Source organism: Pectinophora gossypiella, chromosome 1, assembly GCF_024362695.1.
Source record: "Pectinophora gossypiella chromosome 1, ilPecGoss1.1, whole genome shotgun sequence".
Lineage (NCBI taxonomy): Eukaryota > Metazoa > Arthropoda > Insecta > Lepidoptera > Gelechiidae > Pectinophora > Pectinophora gossypiella.
The window spans coordinates 7,445,268-7,468,332 of NC_065404.1; the positions used below are offsets into that span (position 1 = coordinate 7,445,268).

Below are 23,065 nucleotides of genomic sequence, written 5' to 3' on the forward strand. Positions count from 1 at the left end.
GACGATAAAAAGCTGCGCGGGCGCGTGCCGGGGCGACATGTGCGCGCGAGTGCCGCTAACGGGCCGTGACGCGCATCCCCGCCCGGCCACCGCCGCGGCCGCGTGCGCCGCGCTCGACGCGCTTGCGCCGTTATGTATAGCCACTTGCACGTACGCAACCTATCGCTGACCATTCAAGGCTGTCAAATCAAGCGATAGATCGTATTTGTCTTTCAGAAAGGTTTCAAAAGTAGTACTTAAACGTCACGTGCAAACGAGTAGTGCAAGCTTTAGCAACGTGATTGCACATCGTTCATTCAATAAGTAGTTCTGAATAACATACAAAATGACGCTTCTAAATGCGAAACCTGTTTCAGGCTCTCTTACACCGGTCTTTAAATCGTTCGTTCTGTTGGCTATTACAAACTTTACTTGATTATTATATTTTTGACGAAACCCATGGTGGATACCTAGTCTTTTTTTTAATATTATTCGGTAATAATAATTATATAATCAAGGGTGTTCGTTATAAGTACTATTATTGTATCGTTTATCCTTGCTTTAAATTCGTATAAACTTACTTAGGTATGTTAGGAACATGATTTTATTCTCATCAGTGTCTTTATTGGCAATACGCTTAAAATGATACCTAAGTCTTACCCACGACACGGCACATGACTGGCTCCTTAAAAATAACCTGCTAACACAAGTCGGATGATGACCACCTGTAATCTTCTTCAACACGCAGGGTCTTTATGATCCCGGATGAGAACTCTCAGTTCTACCCACTTATTCGGCCATTTGCAGAAAATCTACAATATAACCTGACGGCACTTTTCTTGCTTTTCAAATTCAAATATTTTAGTTGGGATCTTACCTATAACAATAATTATCGTCTGGATGTGACTTATTGTAGATTTGCCACAGATGGCATTAATTACTTGTCTGGACAAATGGGTAGCGCTGAAGGCTCTCACCCGGTACAATGTTTAAGACAACAGGCCTGAGGATGCCCAGTTGAGCGCGAACCTCGACTCAGGGCGTCGTCAGAAAGGAAAAATATTTGAAAAAGTTGAACGATAGGCTTGATAACTTCTCACTATCCAATATCCCATTTCTGGAGGTTATCAGGTATGGGGATATGTAACTTTATATAGGTACTTACCTACAATATTGTAGTAGAGGTACATAATAGAGTGACACGCGCTCGCTCCCTGAAGCACTTCCCCCTGAAACCATACGTCGCCGTAACACGACACGCTGTAACCAAAGCAGATTAGCCGCTTAATTAAATATCCCGAGATTGCTTTACAATCGGTTAATCAAGTGAAAATATAATTAACTCACCTATTTTAACCCAGCAAGACGTGCTTGTATTATAGTATTTAAGTCAAGTGATATGTAAAGACGGTGAATGAGCTTTCGCAGAACCAGTATCGGAATTAAAAGTCTGTACAGATTCTCTGTAGCAATATACTGCTTAAGGCTAATGATGACATTTTTTATAATAATAATAGAATGACCTGTGGCCAACAGAGGGACGTCTATATGCTATTTATATTATGTTATGCAATCATGGCAGACAATGAAGAAAAATAATTAAGTAAGTACAAGTAGTTCAATTTTTAACAATTTAATTAAGTACCTACATGTTATAAAGTGGGACAGAAGTAAAAAACCACTTGCTGATTCCTCAATCAATTACGATATTACTTTGTAATGATGTTACAAATATTGTCGTTGTTGCTAACAGAAATAATTCAATGATTGAAGCAGCGCAATATAATCTAATAAAAGTGAAATACAATAAAGTAAAATCTAATTTGTTTAGAAAAAGGCTTCTAACTGACCGTCTAAGCGCGCCCCGCCCCCGGCGCCGCGACCAATGCCGCGCGGTGGGCGGGGCCAGCCGCAATCTAAACACGTGCTCAACTAACACTCAGATTTCAGGAAGCCTCCGGTCAACATAATACCCTCATTTTATCTGAAACCTTTAAATAGCTTCAGCATATAAGCACCGAGGTTTGCTAATGCACCGGTCTATCCGCAACTAACAGTTGCAATATATAATGAAGAAGGTTTAATGTCACACGCGTTGCAACCGCTTATTTGTGGGCATTAATACTTAAAAGCAATTTTTCAGTGCGTCCTCTGCGCCGTCAGCGTGAGTGCAACCGACAATTAACCGGTGCATACGAGGATGCGACGCGAGCCACCTGTCAAGTGGCCGTTTCATCAAATCATTTTGTTATTGCGCAGCCTCCGCCCGACCTACTCTTTTTTTGAGTTTTGAAAAAAATAGCGTTATTGTGGAGCAGACAGTCGGGTAGGTCGGGGCGCGCGAGCCTTCAGTCAGGTGGCAGGCGCCGAGCCGACACCCCGCGCCACTCGCACCAACCACTGCCGCGCGGTGCTCACGATCGCACACCACCGCTGCTCAACTCGGGACAAACTTTTCCCAAATATAAAATGATCAAACCGTGATTCAGGAAAAGATTTGGTTTGAAAATAAATTGCCAGTATAAATATTTCCTAAACTTTTCAGTGCGTATAAACAGTGAGTGAGTTAGAGAAAGCCGTCGCAGATTTTCCGCCCAAGGTAAGCCCGCCCTGGATGCGGTTTATCAGTGCGTAATGTGTTGCTCCTTGCAATTTGTATGTGTACTTAATATAATACTTTAGTGCATGATGACGTTAGTGTACGTTTTATATACTTAAGTACTTTTTTTATTTTTTTAACTTTCGTTATCATTTTTGTATGTATTTTACATATTTGGTAATGTTCTGCCGTGACTGTTTTGTCTTATTTATGATCTCACAACTTTGAAAGTATTTGGTAGGTACTTACTTACATATACTTATATTTTATTACGCTTTAGATTTTTAATGGTCACTTCATCATTAACAGTCATAAACTTATCTTCTTATAAGTAAGTAGGTAAATTTCTTAATTTAAGGTCAACGTGGGGAAGACCGGCATACCATTCTAAAATATGAGTTTGACTAGATTTATTGAAGACGATATTATTTGTTAGACCGGGTCTGATAGATAATATACTTGGCTACTCGTATGTTTATAAGTTTAAATATAGAGAAAGCGCCATAATCTATTTATATACAATGGTTTTTTTTAACTTGATAAGTAGACGGTCTTCCAGTGCAGTGTGAGGAAAATCCCTCCACAAAAGAAAAATGTCTTTCATTGTATTTCTTTGAAATGAAATGTGAGAATGTTCTCGACAATGTTAACGACTGATTCCGCAAATTACTTAACAACGGAAGAATATTTATTGGAGATAAGAGAGTGCATGTCTGCCGTGCATGGATATTTGCATGTGATAAACAATCACATCTAGTCACCGAAACAGTTGTGAACACACTGCAAGGAGAATAAATAGCATATACTTACATTATGTTCTCTTATGCAAGCATTGTAATATTCCGTATGTCGTGTAATACTTATTGATATTAATAATAATTGTTATTTTATCACCTGACCTACTTCTCTTTTTAAAAAATATTTAATTTAATTTTATTAATTTATCTGAAGTCCAAAAAGTCTCATCCCGCAACGGAACCTACACCACTGAAGTTGTATTTGGATTAATGATGTAAGAATCACTTAGCTCTTGCTTATTTGAATATACGTATATAGTTTCGGAGGCTTTGTACCCTAGCCCATAACCAGTAATTTAAGATAGAAAGTCAGTAAAAAACCGATGTCTATCAACTTCTTTGTTATTTAAGCGGATTCCGTATTTAATAATGTAAGTATTTTATAATTTTTTTAAAGCTAGAAACATAGCATACGTTTCTTCAGCTACTTGTCTTCCCGAAAATGTTGTAAAATCTAACGGTGGTACCGTGTTTTTACTATTATGATGGACAATTTTTAGTGGCGATAGGGTGATCCCTTATCACAACATTCATCATATACATCTTAGGACTTCGTAGCAACAGTGGCTGCAAGTTGCCTTTGATTACTTATGGCTCTGCCCACGCCGTAAGGGATTATGGGCGTGAAATTGAATGTTATTTTTCTTTAAAAATGTCAGTAACGTTTAACAGTTGCCGCACACAAAGTGGGAAATGCGAAACAAGTGAGCCTGAACACAGAATTTGTTTGAAGTTTTATATAAATAGGAGTATGTGGGCCCGTGGGCGCTTTGTATCGCTAGGTACGAATTATGGCGCTAACATTGTATTAGAACTTAGGATGACAAACAAACGAATCAGTCCGTATGTTCAAGTTATCCAATTTGAAGTTCATAGACGTCAGTTTAAAAACTTGGAACTTTTTCGCGCTTACGTGGCTACTACATACAATGTCAAACACTAATAATGTCATTCAGCAAATAGCCTTAGAGCGCTGATTGATTTCCTCGCCACTTGTTCAGGTTCCCAGTGCGGGCAAGGAAAAAACACGGCGAGGTGACGGCGACGGCAAATTGCTACTCGCCTCTAATGAACACTTGCTTTATTGAAACAAGAAATTGCGACATAACCCCCTGCGACTTGACTCGTTAGCCAATTAGTCGTAATGGCATAAATCGATGGCTCTATCCGTACCACCAGCCAAGATATTACAATATTACAACCACCCACACGAATTCCCGTCCGATCGCTATCTCAACAAAAAGCTCACATTATCCTCGTAATTACGGCCAGCGATTAAAGCTCCAACTTTATTATAATTAGGATATTTGGCGACTCATTGCCCACAATCATTATTTATGATTTGCCGTATCTGTAATACGACGCCCACGTCATAAATATCTAATGTGTGTTAACGTAATGAAGATTGTTTTAGCGGTGATGTGCATTATTAATGCGCGTACGCAGCGGGCGCCACTTCCATTATTCTGATTCTTCATTTGCTTGATTGAGCTTTTAATACGATTCGCTGTCGACGCCGGCGACAGGATTAATCGTGGCGAGAGCTCTGTCAACAAATAGTCGGATGGACACTAATGGCATCGGTCACGTGAAAACAACGATCATATCGCAACTTTTAAATTGATCACCACCCGTGAAATCTTGATAGTAACGGTATAGCTCTCGCCCTACGGTGTGCTTCAATCAAGCAATTGCGAAAAAGTTTAGATAAGAGAACAGCCAATCAGTATTATTGAATCTTATCTAAGTATGTACTCATTGAAAAACACAATTATAGCTATATACGCATTCATCTTCCTAGCGTTATCCAGTTTTTCACAGGGTCCGCTTACCTAACCTGAAGATTTGACAGGTCCGGTATTTTACAGAAGCAACTGCCTGTCTGAATGTGAGGTTCCCTCACGATATTTTCTTTCACCGCTTAGTACGTGATAAGTAATTATTTATTATCCAAACATGAATTCGAAAATTGATCAAGGCCTGTGCTAGGATTCAAACTTGCGACCTCAAAGCGAAGCGTTCTCCAACTGGGCTACAACGGCTCGTTAAATATATATGTATAATAGATATGATACTATTGTGTAAAATTTTTACTTTTTACCTTTTTACTGTATAAATCTTTACTTTTTTAAGTAGTGTGAGTATGTAATGTTTAAAAAAATTTAAAGAGATGATGATGATGAAGAAAGTGGATATGAAGAAATAAGAAATAAGCAAATGGGTTTACTCGGATTTATTAATCACTAAGAGAACCAAAGTTACACAAAAATATAAATAAGTATTTGGAACTTTTAAATCCTAAGGGTACATTCCAGGTATTCAAGGCCACTGGTCATTCGTTAAGCATTATTAAAAAAAATAAGAAAGGTATTATAAAAACCTCCCTAACTCGTTTGCCCTCGGCAGCGGGAAGGAAGCCGAGCCGACTAGGAGCAGCTACCAATAAGCTGTAGCAGAACAGCTGTACAAAACACCCGTCATAGAACAGAACAGCCTTCGTAAAACAGCCGTCACAAAACACCTTCGCAAAACACCTCCTGCGGACAAAACGCACAGGGGTAAATTAAACCTCTAGGGGCGGAGGCACAACCTAACTAACTCCCCAAAATCATATGAAAAGACTCACCTGTCGGAGGTCGAGAAGCCACGTATGCGGCCAACGTACGATGACGTCGATGCCACGACGCTGGGACAAAATGGCGGAGCAACGTGTCCACGCCACGGACACCAAAACCACACCTATTCGGAACAAATCGCACATTAGAATCCTGACCGCAAACACTAACACTCACGAGTCACGACAGATGACAGAAATGTATAACTTACTTACCAGAATAAAAATTTACGAAGATTTGGCGGCGCGTGCGACGGAGTTGCGGGCCACCGGTCACACGCTTATAAACCGCCTAAAAGAAAAACAATGACAACATATATCGACACTGATAATTACGATTAAAATGCTATAACGCACTATAAAGACAAATTCTCACCCGAAATTCACACTAAAAATCGAAGGTGTGGACACACCCGCTCGGCGGAGCGCTGTCTGGGGAATGCGGCAGCTCGCAGGCGCAGGACTATATAAATCGCCCAATTCAACGCCTACGTCACGGACAAAGCTAGTACGACCTCAATCGTCCGTTAGATGACGCCGCCGTCGCACACTCAAAATGCAAGTTATTAACAAGTCCAAGGACAGGAGACAGACCGAAAATTCCCAAATATAATTTTGTATTAAATATTGACACCAACATTCTTCAGCAGCCACGTGACAAGGGACTCCAAGATATAGCCTTCCGTATAATATCGGCACACGCCATCTTCCGGTTACTGGTGGAAAGTCGCCGACTGCGGAGCCAAACGATAGCAAGTCGATGCTTCCGGACCTTACATCGAACAAGGCGAGATGGCGCTGTGTTCAATACTACACAAAAAAGCTATAAAACGGATCCCCTGTAACTAATCCGGAGGCTGAAAGAAACGGCACTACAATACCTCCCCACCCAAAAGGATTTCCGAGTGAAAAAAAAATAATTAAAAAATAAAACAAACGAGGAAATCCCAGCTGGCCCTCCAGCTGATCCCTCAAACAAACCAAAACTCAAACCTCCACAAAAATATTCAAGAGAAATAATTTAAAATAAAAAGTAAAACTATAGCAATGAAAATAAATAAAGGCAAAAAAATGCCATTCCGTACAAACAGTAAAAAGAAAATCCTAGAAATACAAAGAAAAACTTAAAAAGAATAGAAAAAAAATAAAGGCAAAAATGCCATTGCCGGCGGAGGCCAAACAACGTAAAAACTTGCCTGTGACGGCACATGAACCACCCGTGCTCACCATGAGCACAACAACATCTGATAGCATCCAAGAAATTCTTCGCATCCAAAAATACTTCGCATCCAAAAAATACTTCGCATCCAAGAAATACTTCGCATCCAAGAAATACTTCGCATCCAAGAAATCGCATCAATAGCGCGCATACGAGCGCCAAAAACATGTCGGTAAGCAAGTCGCAATGACTCATTACAACAACAATACGTGTCCGTAGCAATAACTACGTCCACCAACGAACACTAACGACTTCAAAAGCCATCAGTCACAACCACCACTCCCTCAACATCTTAAAATGGTGGGGAAGTGACCTCACCTTACAATTGGCGAGTGCTCGACCCCAACCATCAACAAACACTAATGACTTCAACAGCCATCAGTCACAACTACCACTCTCTCGACATCTCAAAATGGTGGAGAAGTGACCTCACCTTACAATTGGCGAGTGCTCGACCCCAACCATCAATAAACACTAATGACTCAACAGCCATCAGTCACAACTACCACTCCCTCAACATCTCAAAATGGTGGAGAAGTGACCTCACCTTATAATTGGCGAGTGCTCGACCCCAACCATCAATAAACCACACGATTAGGTACTAATCCCTACCTAACGCGAAACAAAAAAAAAGTAAAAAAAAAAATATAAAAAAAAACGACCCAACTTGTTGATGGCGGCGCGGCGTGCCGCCGGTGTGGCCGCGCGTCCACCCGCAAGCTGCTCGGAAATAAAGTTAAAAAGAAAAAAAAATAAAAAAGAAATAATAAAAATAACTGGATATGTCGACAGTGGCAGTGTGGGGAACCTAGGGAATGCCCACACGTCCACCGTCAACAATTTAATAGGCCACAATTCGCCAGTGGCGGCGCGGCGAGCCCCGCAGCGGCCGCGTGTCCACCAGTAAATCGGCTCCTATACCTAACCTAAAAGACAACTAACCTAAATGATTCCCCAACGCTGCCGGTGTACCCACACCTTCAAAATGTGAAGATGTATAGTACAAGTGGTGGCCCTGCACCATGAAATAATACCTCGTAAATTATTTCATCTTTACGTAATAGATGAAATTTAATTGAACGTTCTTCCAATGCCATGTTTAAAAAAAATGAATGACCAATGTACTTTAACAAAGATTTAACTAAGTACTAAGTTTTAAAGAAAAAATAATCAAAGAATATTTTCATTAACTAAATACCTACTTGAAAAGTAAAAATAAATGCAAATAAACAAAATGCACATGTAAAAAAGTAAGTTATTTGTAAAACTAACAATGTATAAATGTTATTTATATATCGTATTTAATCCAATTGAAAAGATTAGAAATTATCCGGTAATAGAATACAAAACTATTAAGCAAACAATAGCTCAACAATAAAAGATTGTACCACGTAATACTAACGAGCGTATAAAAAAAACAAAACCAGTTTATTTGCTATAAGCTCAAAAGGAATGCAAGATAGATAACAAGCACGTAGGTACTTATGTATAGCCGTGGTTATACAACCAAGAACTATAATTTCACTAGACAGCAAGTTAAATGTTTAATTGAAATTAGGCCGAAATGCTTTTATAAATTGTTGCATAATTTGAAAGAATTTACAAATTGTAAATAAACCTTGAGGGTATAAATCAAAAATATAATTCTAAACTCACGCCAAGTTTCATAAAATTTTGAAGAAAAAAGCTGTGTAGCAAAGCTAAGCAGTAAACTAGCAACAATAATAATTTTACTCAAGAATGTTAAAAATTCAAAGTTACATTAAAAAAAACCTTCGTAGGGTATATAATGTTTTGTTTTATAAAAGCAAATTTGTGATAAAAACAAAAAAGTAAGCTCAAAATTTTAAGAAACAATTAAAGAAGTTTAATAATACAGAAAAATAGCTGCAACGCAGTATAAATTTTTTTAACAATGTGATGTTATAAAATGCTATACGAGTTCAAAGTCCAAACTTTAAAAGTATGCAAAGCAAAAGAAATATATAATGCAAATTTAAATTTAAAAACACAGTTATACAAAATAGTTTGTAGGTATAAGTAAATTAACTTGTTTCGTTTAAAGCACACATCAATATGAACACGATAAATCTTATTCACTAGGGGGTAAATGAAGAAACACCACCACCACACAATTTGTTCTTTTTACACGTTACAAAAAAAAATACACAACGAATGACCAGCCGATCCTCGAGCGAAAGACCGAAGACCGGGGGCGTACCCTGAACCTTTAGACCTCAGTAATCGGGCGCCATGTAATGTTTAAAATTTAATGAAGAGAAGATGATGATGAAGAAGAAGAAAGTGGATTGATGAAATAAGAAATAAGCAAATGGGTTTACTCGGATTTATTAATCACTAAGAGAACCAAAGTTACACAAAAATATAAATAAGTATTTGGAACTTTTAAATCCTAAGGGTACATTCCAGGTATTCAAGGCCACTGGTCATTCGTTAAGCATTATTAAAAAAAATAAGAAAGGTATTATAAAAACCTCCCTAACTCGTTTGCCCTCGGCAGCGGGAAGGAAGCCGAGCCGACTAGGAGCAGCTACCAATAAGCTGTAGCAGAACAGCTGTACAAAACACCCGTCATAGAACAGAACAGCCTTCGTAAAACAGCCGTCACAAAACACCTTCGCAAAACACCTCCTGCGGACAAAACGCACAGGGGTAAATTAAACCTCTAGGGGCGGAGGCACAACCTAACTAACTCCCCAAAATCATATGAAAAGACTCACCTGTCGGAGGTCGAGAAGCCACGTATGCGGCCAACGTACGATGACGTCGATGCCACGACGCTGGGACAAAATGGCGGAGCAACGTGTCCACGCCACGGACACCAAAACCACACCTATTCGGAACAAATCGCACATTAGAATCCTGACCGCAAACACTAACACTCACGAGTCACGACAGATGACAGAAATGTATAACTTACTTACCAGAATAAAAATTTACGAAGATTTGGCGGCGCGTGCGACGGAGTTGCGGGCCACCGGTCACACGCTTATAAACCGCCTAAAAGAAAAACAATGACAACATATATCGACACTGATAATTACGATTAAAATGCTATAACGCACTATAAAGACAAATTCTCACCCGAAATTCACACTAAAAATCGAAGGTGTGGACACACCCGCTCGGCGGAGCGCTGTCTGGGGAATGCGGCAGCTCGCAGGCGCAGGACTATATAAATCGCCCAATTCAACGCCTACGTCACGGACAAAGCTAGTACGACCTCAATCGTCCGTTAGATGACGCCGCCGTCGCACACTCAAAATGCAAGTTATTAACAAGTCCAAGGACAGGAGACAGACCGAAAATTCCCAAATATAATTTTGTATTAAATATTGACACCAACATTCTTCAGCAGCCACGTGACAAGGGACTCCAAGATATAGCCTTCCGTATAATATCGGCACACGCCATCTTCCGGTTACTGGTGGAAAGTCGCCGACTGCGGAGCCAAACGATAGCAAGTCGATGCTTCCGGACCTTACATCGAACAAGGCGAGATGGCGCTGTGTTCAATACTACACAAAAAAGCTATAAAACGGATCCCCTGTAACTAATCCGGAGGCTGAAAGAAACGGCACTACAAGTAGTAGTTTTTTATTTTACCAATAGGCACTTCTCTCTTTATCTATTTTTTCTGCTATCTATTGTCATACTAAGGACAGTTTTACATAGTAACGACTCTTAATTTATTCTCTTGTTTAACGATATAATAGAAAGAGTTACGAGCTTACAACATTCCTGATGTTACGTAGATTAGGCTACATATGATAGTTACGTTTTAACATATACTTTTATTTTATATTCCTCAAGTCTTCTTGTAAGAGCATGGTAATATAATCACATTGATTTATATATTAAGAGCTTACAGCATTACATATTTACAATATGTAAATATACGTATAAGTAACGGCCGTAAATTCCATTAGAGGGGACGCAGTGGCACACACATGATATTATAAAAGAACAATACACTGTCGTTTTGTCAAAAAAACCTTGTCAATTTTTCCAGAGCGTCTCAAATATCGACACCACGAAAGCGGACATAGGTACCTAAACTATACCTACAAACATCAGACAATAGATTTTACTTATCGTACAGAAAGCCTAACTTGCAATCCTCTTAACTCTATTTAGTGTGTTTACCTTTTTCTCTCTCCTCATCTACCTACTCTGGTGTTAGAACCCTATCACGGAGGTGTGGATCCAGCATTCTAAGAGTGAACTTCTTCCAGGATGTCGAGGCACGTGCTTCTGTCACGTTTGGCGGAGCAGTTCCAGCCGTCGCACCCGCCGCCCGCGCACAGCTACCCCTCCCCCGAGAGGAGCATCTCTCCCCACTCCCCGCACTCCGCGCCCTCACCCCGGTCCTCCCCGCACTCGCCCGATCTCGCCCATCATCGCCTGGACCTGCTACAACTCGGAGATATTGAAATTGCTGGGAGAGCACTCAAGCAGTATGCTCGAGCTACTGGTAAGGAGACTGCAGCATTCTTTGTTTTGTGATAAGAAGGTATGCTTCCATTAAACTGCAAATAGATGAATCTTCGAATGAAAAAGGCCTGTGCGTCGTAGAGATGTCATCTAGTGTCAAAAATGAGTCAACCTTCACGATCTCTATGCTAAGAACCCGAATGTGCTAAAGCTATATCTACGACGGGCTTTTGAACACTGGCTAACAACCACAACAACAAAGAGTTTTAGAGCCGCCCGTAAACTTCCTATTCATTTAACGACTACCTATTTTTAAAAGTGAAAAGCCACTGAACAATAATCCAAACAAACACTATAGCTCATGATTATGTTAATGATCAGATCTTCATCTTCCATAGAGCTGGGAGCACTGATGTACTGCAGCGGCCTGGGGGCCCTGTACGGCGGCGCAGGAGTGTGGCCGCTTCTCATGCCGCGCGGCTCGCCGCTTGCGCGCGCGCACCTCGACCACGCCAGAAACACGCCGCCCCGAGATGGTAAGCGTTGTTGGTACATATATATATATACTGTTATCACTGTAATAACTACACTCGCTATCATCTTTTACATGATGATACTTATTTGACCATATAATCGAAAATATGTTATAAGTACTTAGGTACCTACTTAAACGCAAACTTAAATGTTCCAAGGAGTTTCCTTTGCTATTAAATAAGTGGGAATCCGCATCTTTTCAAAGGGAATTCAATTGAGGTAGCGCATGCCATCCTAAATCTAATTTTGAAAAATCAGATATGACTATCACTCATTACTTAAAATCATTGTTAGACATGTTTGATAAGTTTTCGTTATTAAGTACTTGCTTATACTAATTTCTAAGATATACCATCATCGTCCGTAACTTAACTGGAAATCCTAAAAAACATTATACATAGAACAACATTAGATACAACTACCTTATTTTAGCGCTAACAAAAGAGTCGTCGAAGAAAATTCGAAGTCGAATGCAAAACTCGGTATCGCCTCGGCCTCCTTACGAGGTTTACTCCTGAACTCCTCATTAGAATAGCTATCTGTGCAAGGTGCCGATTAATAAGTGGCAAAACTGATACGTCGTCGTTTACAAGTCGTTTACCTCCACACGTCGAACTCGCGTGTTCCTGCGCCCAAGGAAAAGTCTCTACGGACTCATTGTTCAATTCTTTAGTATTCAAATTGCCGCTTATCCGCATTCGTACCGGTTACAAAACCGAGTTACAAAGATAACAAACTAGACGTGGCACTCAATAATTAGTATGTATGTAGGCGGGTACTTGATTTCGCCCGAACGAAGAAACTTGTGTATATGCTTGTGTATCTACAATACAGCTTTTCTTTCTTTTTTAACTAAATATTCAATTCTCTGATCCCCAAATATGAAAAAAAAGAAATATAGAAACCGTTTCAGATGGGAAACTATGATAATATTCTCAGTACCTACACACTGACGTAACCAGTCGGCAAATAGCAGCACACCTGTACAGATTTCATAAGTCATTTCACAGACGCCCGATTTGACTCGTCCGACTTTAGGCCACGAGCGTGAAGAACATTCGAAACAATAGGTATTTGCTTATTTGTAGACGACGAGGAGCTGCCGCTTAACCTATCGACGAAGAACCGCCAGATTTGGTCGCCTGGTAGCGCGTGTGAGCGTGAACGAGGCGCCAGCGAGGTGGACGAGGCGGGCGAGACATGTGCGCAGTCACCAGGCTCGCGCTGGGACGAGGAGGAGCCCGAGCTGCTGGAGCCGCTGGAGCTGGTGAAGCGCAGCCCCGAGCGTGCGCGTAGCGCCGAGACTCGCCGCTGTGTTTCCGCGCCCGAGCACCCCGCCGCGCCCTACCCGCCACCACCACCCAATGGCGACCTCGGCTTCTCCCTGCTTCTCAAGAACGAGAACAGAAATGAAAAGTCCTTTCAGGTAAGAATTATTCAAGTAAATATACCTACTTAATCCACCATCGATCTGCATAAACTTGACCGGTCTCATCTGCCCTTTATTACCGTGTAGATGCGATTGCGCCGCGATAAGTGAGTAGATTTTATGTACTCGTAAGTGAGTAGATACCCGACGACGTCCTTTAACGAGTTCAGAATAACTGTACAGTTTCCGTTCAAAAAGCTTTAAAATAGCAAACCGGTATCCGTTTTAGTCTCTTTAGCAAATCAAATAGCAAAAACTGCCCCCGTCTTAATAAGTACTCGCGTATCAGAACGGGTCGCGCGGCGCTCGCCGCACGCGGCTGCGCCATCCAGTCTTCTTGCTCGTCTTCTCGCCATTTTTGTACCTTTCGTTTTTTCTACGCCGCCATTATAAAAATCCGCATCGGTTTTAATCAAAATTCCGACTTTTAATATCACGGTGCTCGACGGCGGTTTATAATTGGACGAATAATTACCTACCTTGTGTCATACGCCGATAAAATTGTTGCAGAGCTACTCGATGTTTTCCACACTTTATAATTAAATTAAGTGGTAGCATTATTTGTGCAGTATGCGTCGTTGAAAAGCGGATGGAATTGGTCAGAGTGGGGAATGAAATATGTGTGAACGTGGTTTTCGAGATGTTGAATTATTTCTTCGAAGATTTGATTGGATACGCATTCGTAGCAGTGTATCGGGCGCAGGCGCAGGCGGGGTAATTAGCCGGTAATGCGGGAGGAAGGAAGGCGCGCGCGCGCCACGCGACCGCCGCCGGCACGCCGTCATTAACGGACGCTCGGCTCCGGACAACATATTACTCGCTTCATTTGCGAATACGCCTGACATGGATATTGTTTTTTACAATTAATTATGTACTACCTACTTACCTAGATTGTTTACTATTTTTAAAGAGAATATTAAAAAACATCAAAGGAGACAAGCACAAAAACCATAACTTTGATTAGTTTACTAAATTCTTCCACAAGGGAGAAGCTTTTCCCACTCAGTCTAAAGTCAACTTCTAAGTAAGTAGGTAAATGCTCAAGCCATACATAGGTAACGATGACGACACGCAAGTAGACATGTATATTAGCAAAAATTGCAACAGTAAAAAGTTATTACATTATTATGCACCTTGGAAAAATATTCGTCGTCGATTAGCAAAAAATAAATAAAACGTTAGTCGTAAAAAATCATATGCACGAATTGTTTTTTTTTTTAGTTCAATAAAGTTTATTATAAAAAAATCCTCCCTACGCGAAGAAACCGATAACCATATGTGGACGGTCGGTCATACCGCCGTCGCACCTGTGTTGTTTATAAGAGAGTGCATCGGTATAAAAAGGCGGCCAAAAAAGTTACGGTTTTTGTGAAGCGTGAGTCGTGTGAGGCAGCTGCTTGGCCAACTGTCACCGCGACCGGCGGCGCGGGCGCAGGCCGAGCCGCAAGGATTTGTGTCGAGGATTATCATTCGCCGCATACTTAACGATCAACCACCCGACTAATAGCGCAACAACTCACTCCCGCACACCAGCTTTCAGCATTTTAATAGTTCGCGGCTCAATTCTAATTTGTAATCATTATGTTAACGGCCGCGCCTGTGAATATTTTATTGCTGAAAAATCACCTTTGGAAGTAAATTAACGACACGTTAACAATGGTCAAAGTCACTTACTTTGAGAGTAAGATTTCTTCCATTTCAAATGAATGAATAATTGAATTTTCTTCTTTTAAAATGATTTTGCTTGGGACTATAGAAAAAGGAAAGTAAAATAGGCTATTGATATGTTAATGAAATACTTACTAATTGTAATAATGAAACAACGGAATAGGGTCTAAAGCGTAATATACAAAGGAACTCATTAATCTGTGTCTCTTACATGACACGACATTCAAACACACCAAATATTTATGTTCAAATTTTTGTTTGAATTCCTACCTATATGGCAAGGCAACTGATTAAATAAATCTAAAGGATAAACATTTTGTAATTGTGTACTTAGCTGGAGCCTCATAGTAGTCAACACAGCACCACTTACACGCAGTCACCGACACGTGTAGGTAAAGAACTCTTTATTCACGAGTAAGAGCTTCATCGGTACATAAATCAAGTACTTACAAAAGGAAGTCTGTTATGTAAAAACTGTGATAAAACTACTAAGTATTTACTACGATTTGCATGCAGTTTTAACTGACATCAAAAAAGGAGGTTATCAATTTAACCCCTACCTACCCGTAAAAAGAAAGACGGTAAACAGCATGTTCGTTGACTTTAGAAGGGTTTACGACTTCAGAATTTAGGTTCTAAAGTTGTATTACAAAACAGTACATATTTCTTACTTTTTATTACACTCATTTTTTTTACTCGCTTATTAAATTACTTTTTACTGCTATGATCCGCATTTTTCTAAAGGTAAAAATTGGTAAAAAAAATTGGTTGTACCCAGGCGAGGCGCTAATCACAAGCGTTTAATTTAGAAATGCAACGTTCAGCTACTTATTAGTAGAAAAAATACTTGCTTCTATCTATAATAACCCGTCGGTCAGTAGCAGCTAATTACTAGGCAGGGAAAAAATACGTCGTAGCTATCATGATTTTTCGAAGGAAATCAAAGAAATGTGTAGAAAGGGTAAAATCTGCCCTGTTATTAGTTTATTACTGGCTGCCACACTTGAAGGTGATGGACGCTGTCAACTCGTACGTACCTACATATATCCATAGTATCCATCCACCTGTAATTACCATTCGTATGTTCCCACTATTAGCAATGAAATCCTTAAAAAAATAAAGCTTTTCCTTGACTCGTGAAAATAATTATAGTGACAGTAAGCGCTAAAGTCCTCAGGTCTATGGTTATTAGGCGCTGGCTGGTGTGTTCCACATTCTATACTTATTTACCCGACAATAATGTATGTGCATGTGTTTTCTCAAACACGTGTAAGTGTTTAAAGGAAGTAAATATCGTCGAAGCGAGAGCATTTCTAATCTGTTAGTCAAAATTCAAAGTTCATTCAGCGTATTCCTCGCGTTAAGAATTAGGTACGCATTACGCTTTAATATTTTCGATAAATTTAGTGGCTTGTTATTTTTAGTGATACTATAAAGCTATGGAGTCGGAGCTAATGAAGCATTGGGATTTATAGACCCGCCACTCAGAGGTCGCTATGACAACTAAGAAATTTGAAAATGGCGACGCTCCGTGAATTGGAATGTACCTACTCCAATTCCGATCCTGTAGACGCGTACCTTAAGTCTGTTTTTATTGTTGTATAGTGCAAGCAATGCGGCAAGTGCTTCAAGCGGTCGAGCACGCTGTCGACACATCTCCTCATCCACTCGGACACGAGGCCCTATCCCTGCCAGTACTGCGGGAAACGCTTCCACCAGAAGTCCGACATGAAGAAGCATACCTACATACACACAGGTTAGTTACTTGAACAAGGTGACATAGTACCAACATACCTACACACGCATAGGTATAAATCAACCCATCGCGTAAGACAAAACATTAAAAACACGTTATAAGTACATGTAAACGAGTCGCCCCCGTAGCTTTCCTTGAAATTCAATAGTCCTAAACTTAGGTGATTTAACAAGTAAGTAACTATTTCAAGGAAATTGATTGTCCCTCTTCCTTGTTATACTTACAATAAAATATAGGTAATCTGCTATTCAAGTGGCAATTGCCTGAAGTAAATTATATATCACGCAATTTCGTAAGTGTTAACGTGTCCCCCATTAGATAGTGATTAGATACCTATATCTCACTTTGATTCACCCTATAATTTTCCACTGAAACTTTCCTTTACAAAGTAAGAGTGTAATAATAGATGAAGCGACAACACAAGTTTTGTAGGCAATAAACAAAACGTTTTAGGCCGTAACCGATTTTGTTTTTTGTAGTTCGGAATAATGAGAAATAGGTTTGTAAGTAGGTACTTTGTTGTATTTTAATTTATGCAACGATTGTCCTTCGAGATAATAGAACAGGTGTGTAGAAGTTATTTCGTCTAAATATTGCTTTTTTTTAAAAACATGGTATAAGCAGGCAAGTTAGTGGCGAGTGGGGAGTACCTGAGACAAGTTCATTTATCGGCGGCGTGTGCATGCCCAATAAAAGCAATCGCGCGACACGTCGCGATGTCTCAGGAATTAAACATTTAAATGCTGTGCAATTACCTTTTCAACGGCAAATCGCGGCCGATCCGCGGCGCGTTAATGAATTTTCGATGAGCAAAAAATTGCTACGTGAATAACGAACAATGCGCAAGGAGTCCGTAGGTTATTCCTTTTAAGGTTTAACGTTTAATGAGTGCAAAATAGCCAACGTCCAGTAATAAATATTTAAGTAAAACTAAAAAACTAGAACGAGTTCTAGTAGTACTAACCTACCTTACTTACACAGTGCTTTAGGCGCTGATGTTTGCTGGTAAATTTTATTGTTCTACATAAATTATGTTCTATATATTATCATTAGTCAAAATAGTAATGTACACGACATGTGCAAAATACGCAATACATAATGTACTTACCTACGTAATGTGTTTACAAAAGAACGTAGATGAAAACTACTATGCAGCTTTTAGCAGATTAGGAGCATAGTACTTATATAGTTCAGATATAACTTATAATGCCACTAATGTATGGCGGGTCTCTGAAAGCGGCTTGTAGAAGCTACGCTGGCTGGTTCATTGACGGCTCTGTCTTGTCGGAGGTCGCGAACAAGTTCATATTTTATTTTTCTCCTTCCATTCACCATTCGTGTTCCCACGCATACCTCGCATGTTATCGTACCTAGTTAAATGAATGAGTAAAATAATATAGAATTATTAGGTTAAGTTGTAACTTACGATTGAAATTTAAAAAGAAAGGTCGGTAAGGTAGTCTTGGTAGGTAAATAACTTGTGTAAACACTAATCTCTCTACGTAAAAAACATGAATCAATAAGTTAAAAAAACTTCTTCTGATCCTGTAGATATTAGGTACTTACTTACATCAAAACCGAATTATTTAGGTACTTACGTATTTTTTAACGAATCAACTCTCTCATTTTATAAAAACAATCACAAAAGCTCAGAATTCATTTTAGATTTACGGCAGCTTACACGCACATAGTTATTACTTTAATAAAAATAACTGGCTAGCAAAAACTTGAGGCAAGACGAAAAATAAACGTGGGCAATTTTTTTAACGGTTGACGACTTCCAGTAAACTCAACAAGACGAATTAAGCAGCTAAAAAATGTGGCAGACATATTTGTCTTGGGCTGAGACATCGCGTCACGTCGGCGCTCTGTTCCCAATGATTTACAGCGGCCTTACATGGCGCTCGTCCTCCCGATAAATGCCTCATCATCAATATTCCAAAATGCGGCTCGGCCTGCAATTAGCCGCGCAACCTTCGCAGGCCTTCACGCGTACGCCGATCACGGCACCGACAAAAAGTCAACTTAAATCCTGTTCTATCTATAAAATGACATTTACACTTTTAGTTTTATTTATCAGCATGCCCTTCCACTAAAGTTGCAACCTATTCTACTCCTGAGCTTCGAGTTGAAAAACTACCCTTCTACATTCCACGACTCGCTAACACCGTTACACCGAACCACGGCGAACAATTACAGTTAAAGTTAATAAATACCGGGACGCTGCATATTAAATAAATTCGTAATAACGCGATAAATAATAAATCGTCTCTGCTATAACAAGTAGTTGTAATACCGAGTTTTAATTACCATTTGAACCGTCGCGGCATATCTTTGAATTAGTAAGTGACGAATACTAAATGTCAAACTGTTATCGTTAATATTATCGAATTGTTATTCAACCCCGTTCAATTCGATTAAATCTTACTTACGTTGCCTGGAATTATTTATGAAAATAACACTATAATTAGTATACTGTGAAGGACATGAGAAATTTGTTTTAGAAAATCGACATTTGATGGTGAAGTGAAATGAAAATAATGAATTTCTTGCAGGTGAGAAGCCGCACAAGTGCGTGGTGTGCTCGAAGGCGTTCAGCCAGAGTTCGAACCTGATCACGCACATGCGCAAGCACACCGGCTACAAGCCCTTCTCGTGCGGGCTGTGTGACAAGGCGTTCCAGCGCAAGGTAGACCTGCGCCGGCACCGAGACTCGCAGCACGCCGACGCCGACGCCCCCGCTTCGCTAGCGCCCCCGCTCCGCTACCGCTACTACAGAGATGAGGCCGCGCCCCTCGCTCCGCTCATCACTAACTGAGCAGGCACCCGTAAAACCAGCCTATTTAGCAGCCGCCCAGGAGTGCTGTATGTGTGATTGAAATATTATCGTGTATGCAACTTACCTTGTGGTGATAATTATAAAACACGTGTTGAATCTAAGTCAAGTCCTGCTTACCATGCCTGGCTGCTGGATTACCTGTTAATTTGGTGTTTGTTACGAATGGGATAAACTAATCCATTTTAGCCATTCTAGAGCGTGTCAGTTGTACTACAATTATTTATTATGTAACCAAAGATTTAAAAGTATGGAGCATAAGCAAAATACCTATTTGTAGGGTTTATTCGAAGTACGCGATTTAAAACACACGTTCTTTGAATATTAGGTACAAATTATATATCCACCTAATACGTACCATCGTAGTTTACCCGATTTGAAAAACAACTTATTTACCATTACCAGACATGGAAGAGGGCAAGGAAAAGAGAAAATGTTACAATTAATGAACTGTTTGAAGAAAAATTAGTGTTACCTTTATCGTGCCTTAGCATCAAAATGTTGCACTGATAGAAATTAATAACCGAAAGTTACTTAAGTACTTAAATCGTTCGTTAGACGATTGTTACGTTATGTGAAGACACAGGCATTACCAGTATCCGTCCGTTTCTACCGTGATAAATACGTAGGTACTTATTTATTTATAAGAATTACTTATGGCAAACAATGTCAGTTTGGTAGCACCAAGCGGGCATCCTACCATGTAAATGTATTTATAGTCTAATGCAAACCAAAGTGAAGTGTCTTATTTTAGTCGAGTGTGAAACGCTTTATTTATATAAAATGTACACTTACATATAAGTAGCTACTAACAATTACTTTACTTACTTACTTTATATTTTAAGTTACGCTTAATAATGTGGAACTAGCCTATCGAATTATGATTGTGGTTTTCATCGCCAGTTTCCGTTTAGATATACCTACTATTTGTAAATAAATATTAGACCTATTTTATGAAATTTACACGATTATTGTACACTACGTAGTGTAGACATATCTTAAGCTTGATGTACACAGAACCGGGAAAGCGGGACAAGCAAGGGGCAAACACCCTCGTGTTCGTGTAACTCGGTTTCTATCTTGAGAGATAGAAACCTACCTATCCTATGACTGACTAAAATTTCAATGAATTTACACTTGTCAATAAAAAAAAATCACACAAAGGATAGGATTTCCATAGCGTAGAAACTGAGTTACACTATTAGACCTCAGGCCAGAGCTTGAAATTTTCGATTTTTAGGTTTCATACAAAAACTGGTGAGGGTTGATGTTGAGGTTGATCAACCGCTTATCCCGCATTTCTGGTAAGGTAAGGCAATTAACCAAAATTTTGCGTTACCAGTTAATATTTTGTGTTGGCCTGTTACCAGTATTTTCAGAAAATCGACAACTATGAGAGCTTCGTGAATATTTTTGAAATTAATACCAATATTGTTTCTCCAATGACGGTCAAAGTCGGCGGAATTTCAAAAAAAGTGTACTTAATCGAAATTTAAAATTACAACGAGTAATTAAAGTGTTATCTATGTGTGCTATGTAAAAAACTTTGTGCCTTTATGTGTAAATAGGAGTAGATTTCTGCAATACGCTTTTCTTATAAAGGGATGTGATGTCGGGATGGAAACCATACGTGAAGACTAACGGCTAGAACACCAAAGAGTACAAGCTAATTATCACCGGCTTTACCGCGGACTACGAACTAATGTGGTGCTGCATTACAATGAAGATATATACGCTATCCCATGTTGAAAAAGAGTCTCGGTTAATATCTGTATAATTATGTATACATCGATGAAATCAAGCCACTGATCGCTGATTTCATGAAATTAATGTCGCAGATTTGGGCACCATTCAAGTTTAAAAGGATATTTTTCCTATTTACTTAATTTTAAGCTCCGTCCGTCTAAGTTAAACCGTGCCTATAATAAACTAATGTATTTAGTTTGAACCCACGGCCGCTGTACCTACGACTGAATAAAAAGATGTTTCACCAGTCATTTCATTTGATCGGCTGGATATAAAGTTACGGTATAACCGTTTTCTCTAAAACTTGAAAAATAAATGTGTGAAAATAATATAATTACGCAGACACGGACTGTTTGCCCTGTCTGTCACCTATATTTTTTGACGGTACAAAGTTTCGTCAAGTCAATAGATTTTGTAAGTTTAATTTTAAGTTGTAATTTATTTAGGCCAGTGTAATATAAATATTTTTGAATTAATATCGCGTTTAATTTATGAAGTACAAATAAACCATACTTAGTAAGTATCACAAAGACACCTGGATAGGTAACTACTAGTGAGTAGGCTAGGTACCAACAACGCAAAGTTTGGTAGCTGGTTGCCCCCTAAACCTAGACCTACTACTACCCCTGGACCTTTCCTGCCTCACTAATTAGGTATATGCTACTACCTTCTTAGGTAAATACCTAACATGCCGCCCTTAATCCGAGCTGGGCACGCCCATGCTATACTAGTCCTTATGAACTTTGAATTATTCTGTGATCTACATCTCTTATGAAACATCATACCTAAAAGACAGTCAGATTCGGACATTAAAAAAAAATACTTAAGTACCTAATATTGAATAGGTCCTAATGCATTCTCATGATTGTTGACTAAGCATGGCTAACAGATATCGCAGTGTCCTCAATACCAAATGTATACAAACACTTACTAGATTACGGTGGCTCGCGACGTACACGACTCCTCACAACTCATTTCAAATTAATAGTGTTTGTTATAGCATTTTCATTTCATTTCTAACCGTAATGTACTAATGAAATCAAAATAACGACGCCCGGCTCGCGTGATACTCATCAATTCTGTCATGTCGCACCACTAAAAGAATTTCGTAATTTCTTCCATCGCAATTACTTCAATAACTTTATTAATACACACACAACACAATCCTGTTTATTTAATAACAGATACCTATAAATGCCATTCTACTCTGGTAGATTGGTTTATTTGTTGAAATATTAATATTACCATCAATTTTATGAAAGCCAAAAAAAAAAGGTAAGTACCTACATACTTTATACTTATAATATGATCCTTAATGTGGTGGGCAGGCAGAGAGAGAGAGGCACAAAATTGTGTGAAGATAACTTACAGTCGCTTTTGAAATAAATCGAAGTTCTAAGATGGATTAGACGCCGTATGGCCGGTAATCAACA

General features: G+C 39.4%; 1 protein-coding gene across 1 annotated transcript; it reads left to right on the forward strand.

The window, feature by feature from the left end:
• The first annotated feature begins 2,357 nt into the window (after window positions 1–2,357).
• Window positions 2,358–22,075, forward strand: LOC126369596 (zinc finger protein with KRAB and SCAN domains 1-like). Its single transcript, XM_050014085.1, has 6 exons — window positions 2,358–2,578; window positions 11,465–11,703; window positions 12,062–12,199; window positions 13,286–13,623; window positions 16,900–17,050; window positions 19,606–22,075. Exons 2-6 carry the CDS (start codon window positions 11,466–11,468, stop codon window positions 19,866–19,868), a joined length of 1,128 nt encoding a protein of 375 aa, XP_049870042.1. The 5' UTR covers window positions 2,358–2,578; window position 11,465; the 3' UTR covers window positions 19,869–22,075.
• The last annotated feature ends 990 nt before the right edge of the window (window positions 22,076–23,065 follow it).

What these genes read in the sequence shown, in the direction of transcription:
- LOC126369596 (XM_050014085.1), top strand. Translation starts at nt 11,466, where the DNA reads ATGTCGAGGCACGTGCTTCTGTCACGTTTGGCGGAGCAGTTCCAGCCG. An exon ending in GCAGTATGCTCGAGCTACTG is followed by an intron (nt 11,704 to 12,061) that starts GTAAGGAGACTG and finishes CATCTTCCATAG; the next exon opens with AGCTGGGAGCACTGATGTAC. An exon ending in GAAATGAAAAGTCCTTTCAG is followed by an intron (nt 13,624 to 16,899) that starts GTAAGAATTATT and finishes ATTGTTGTATAG; the next exon opens with TGCAAGCAATGCGGCAAGTG.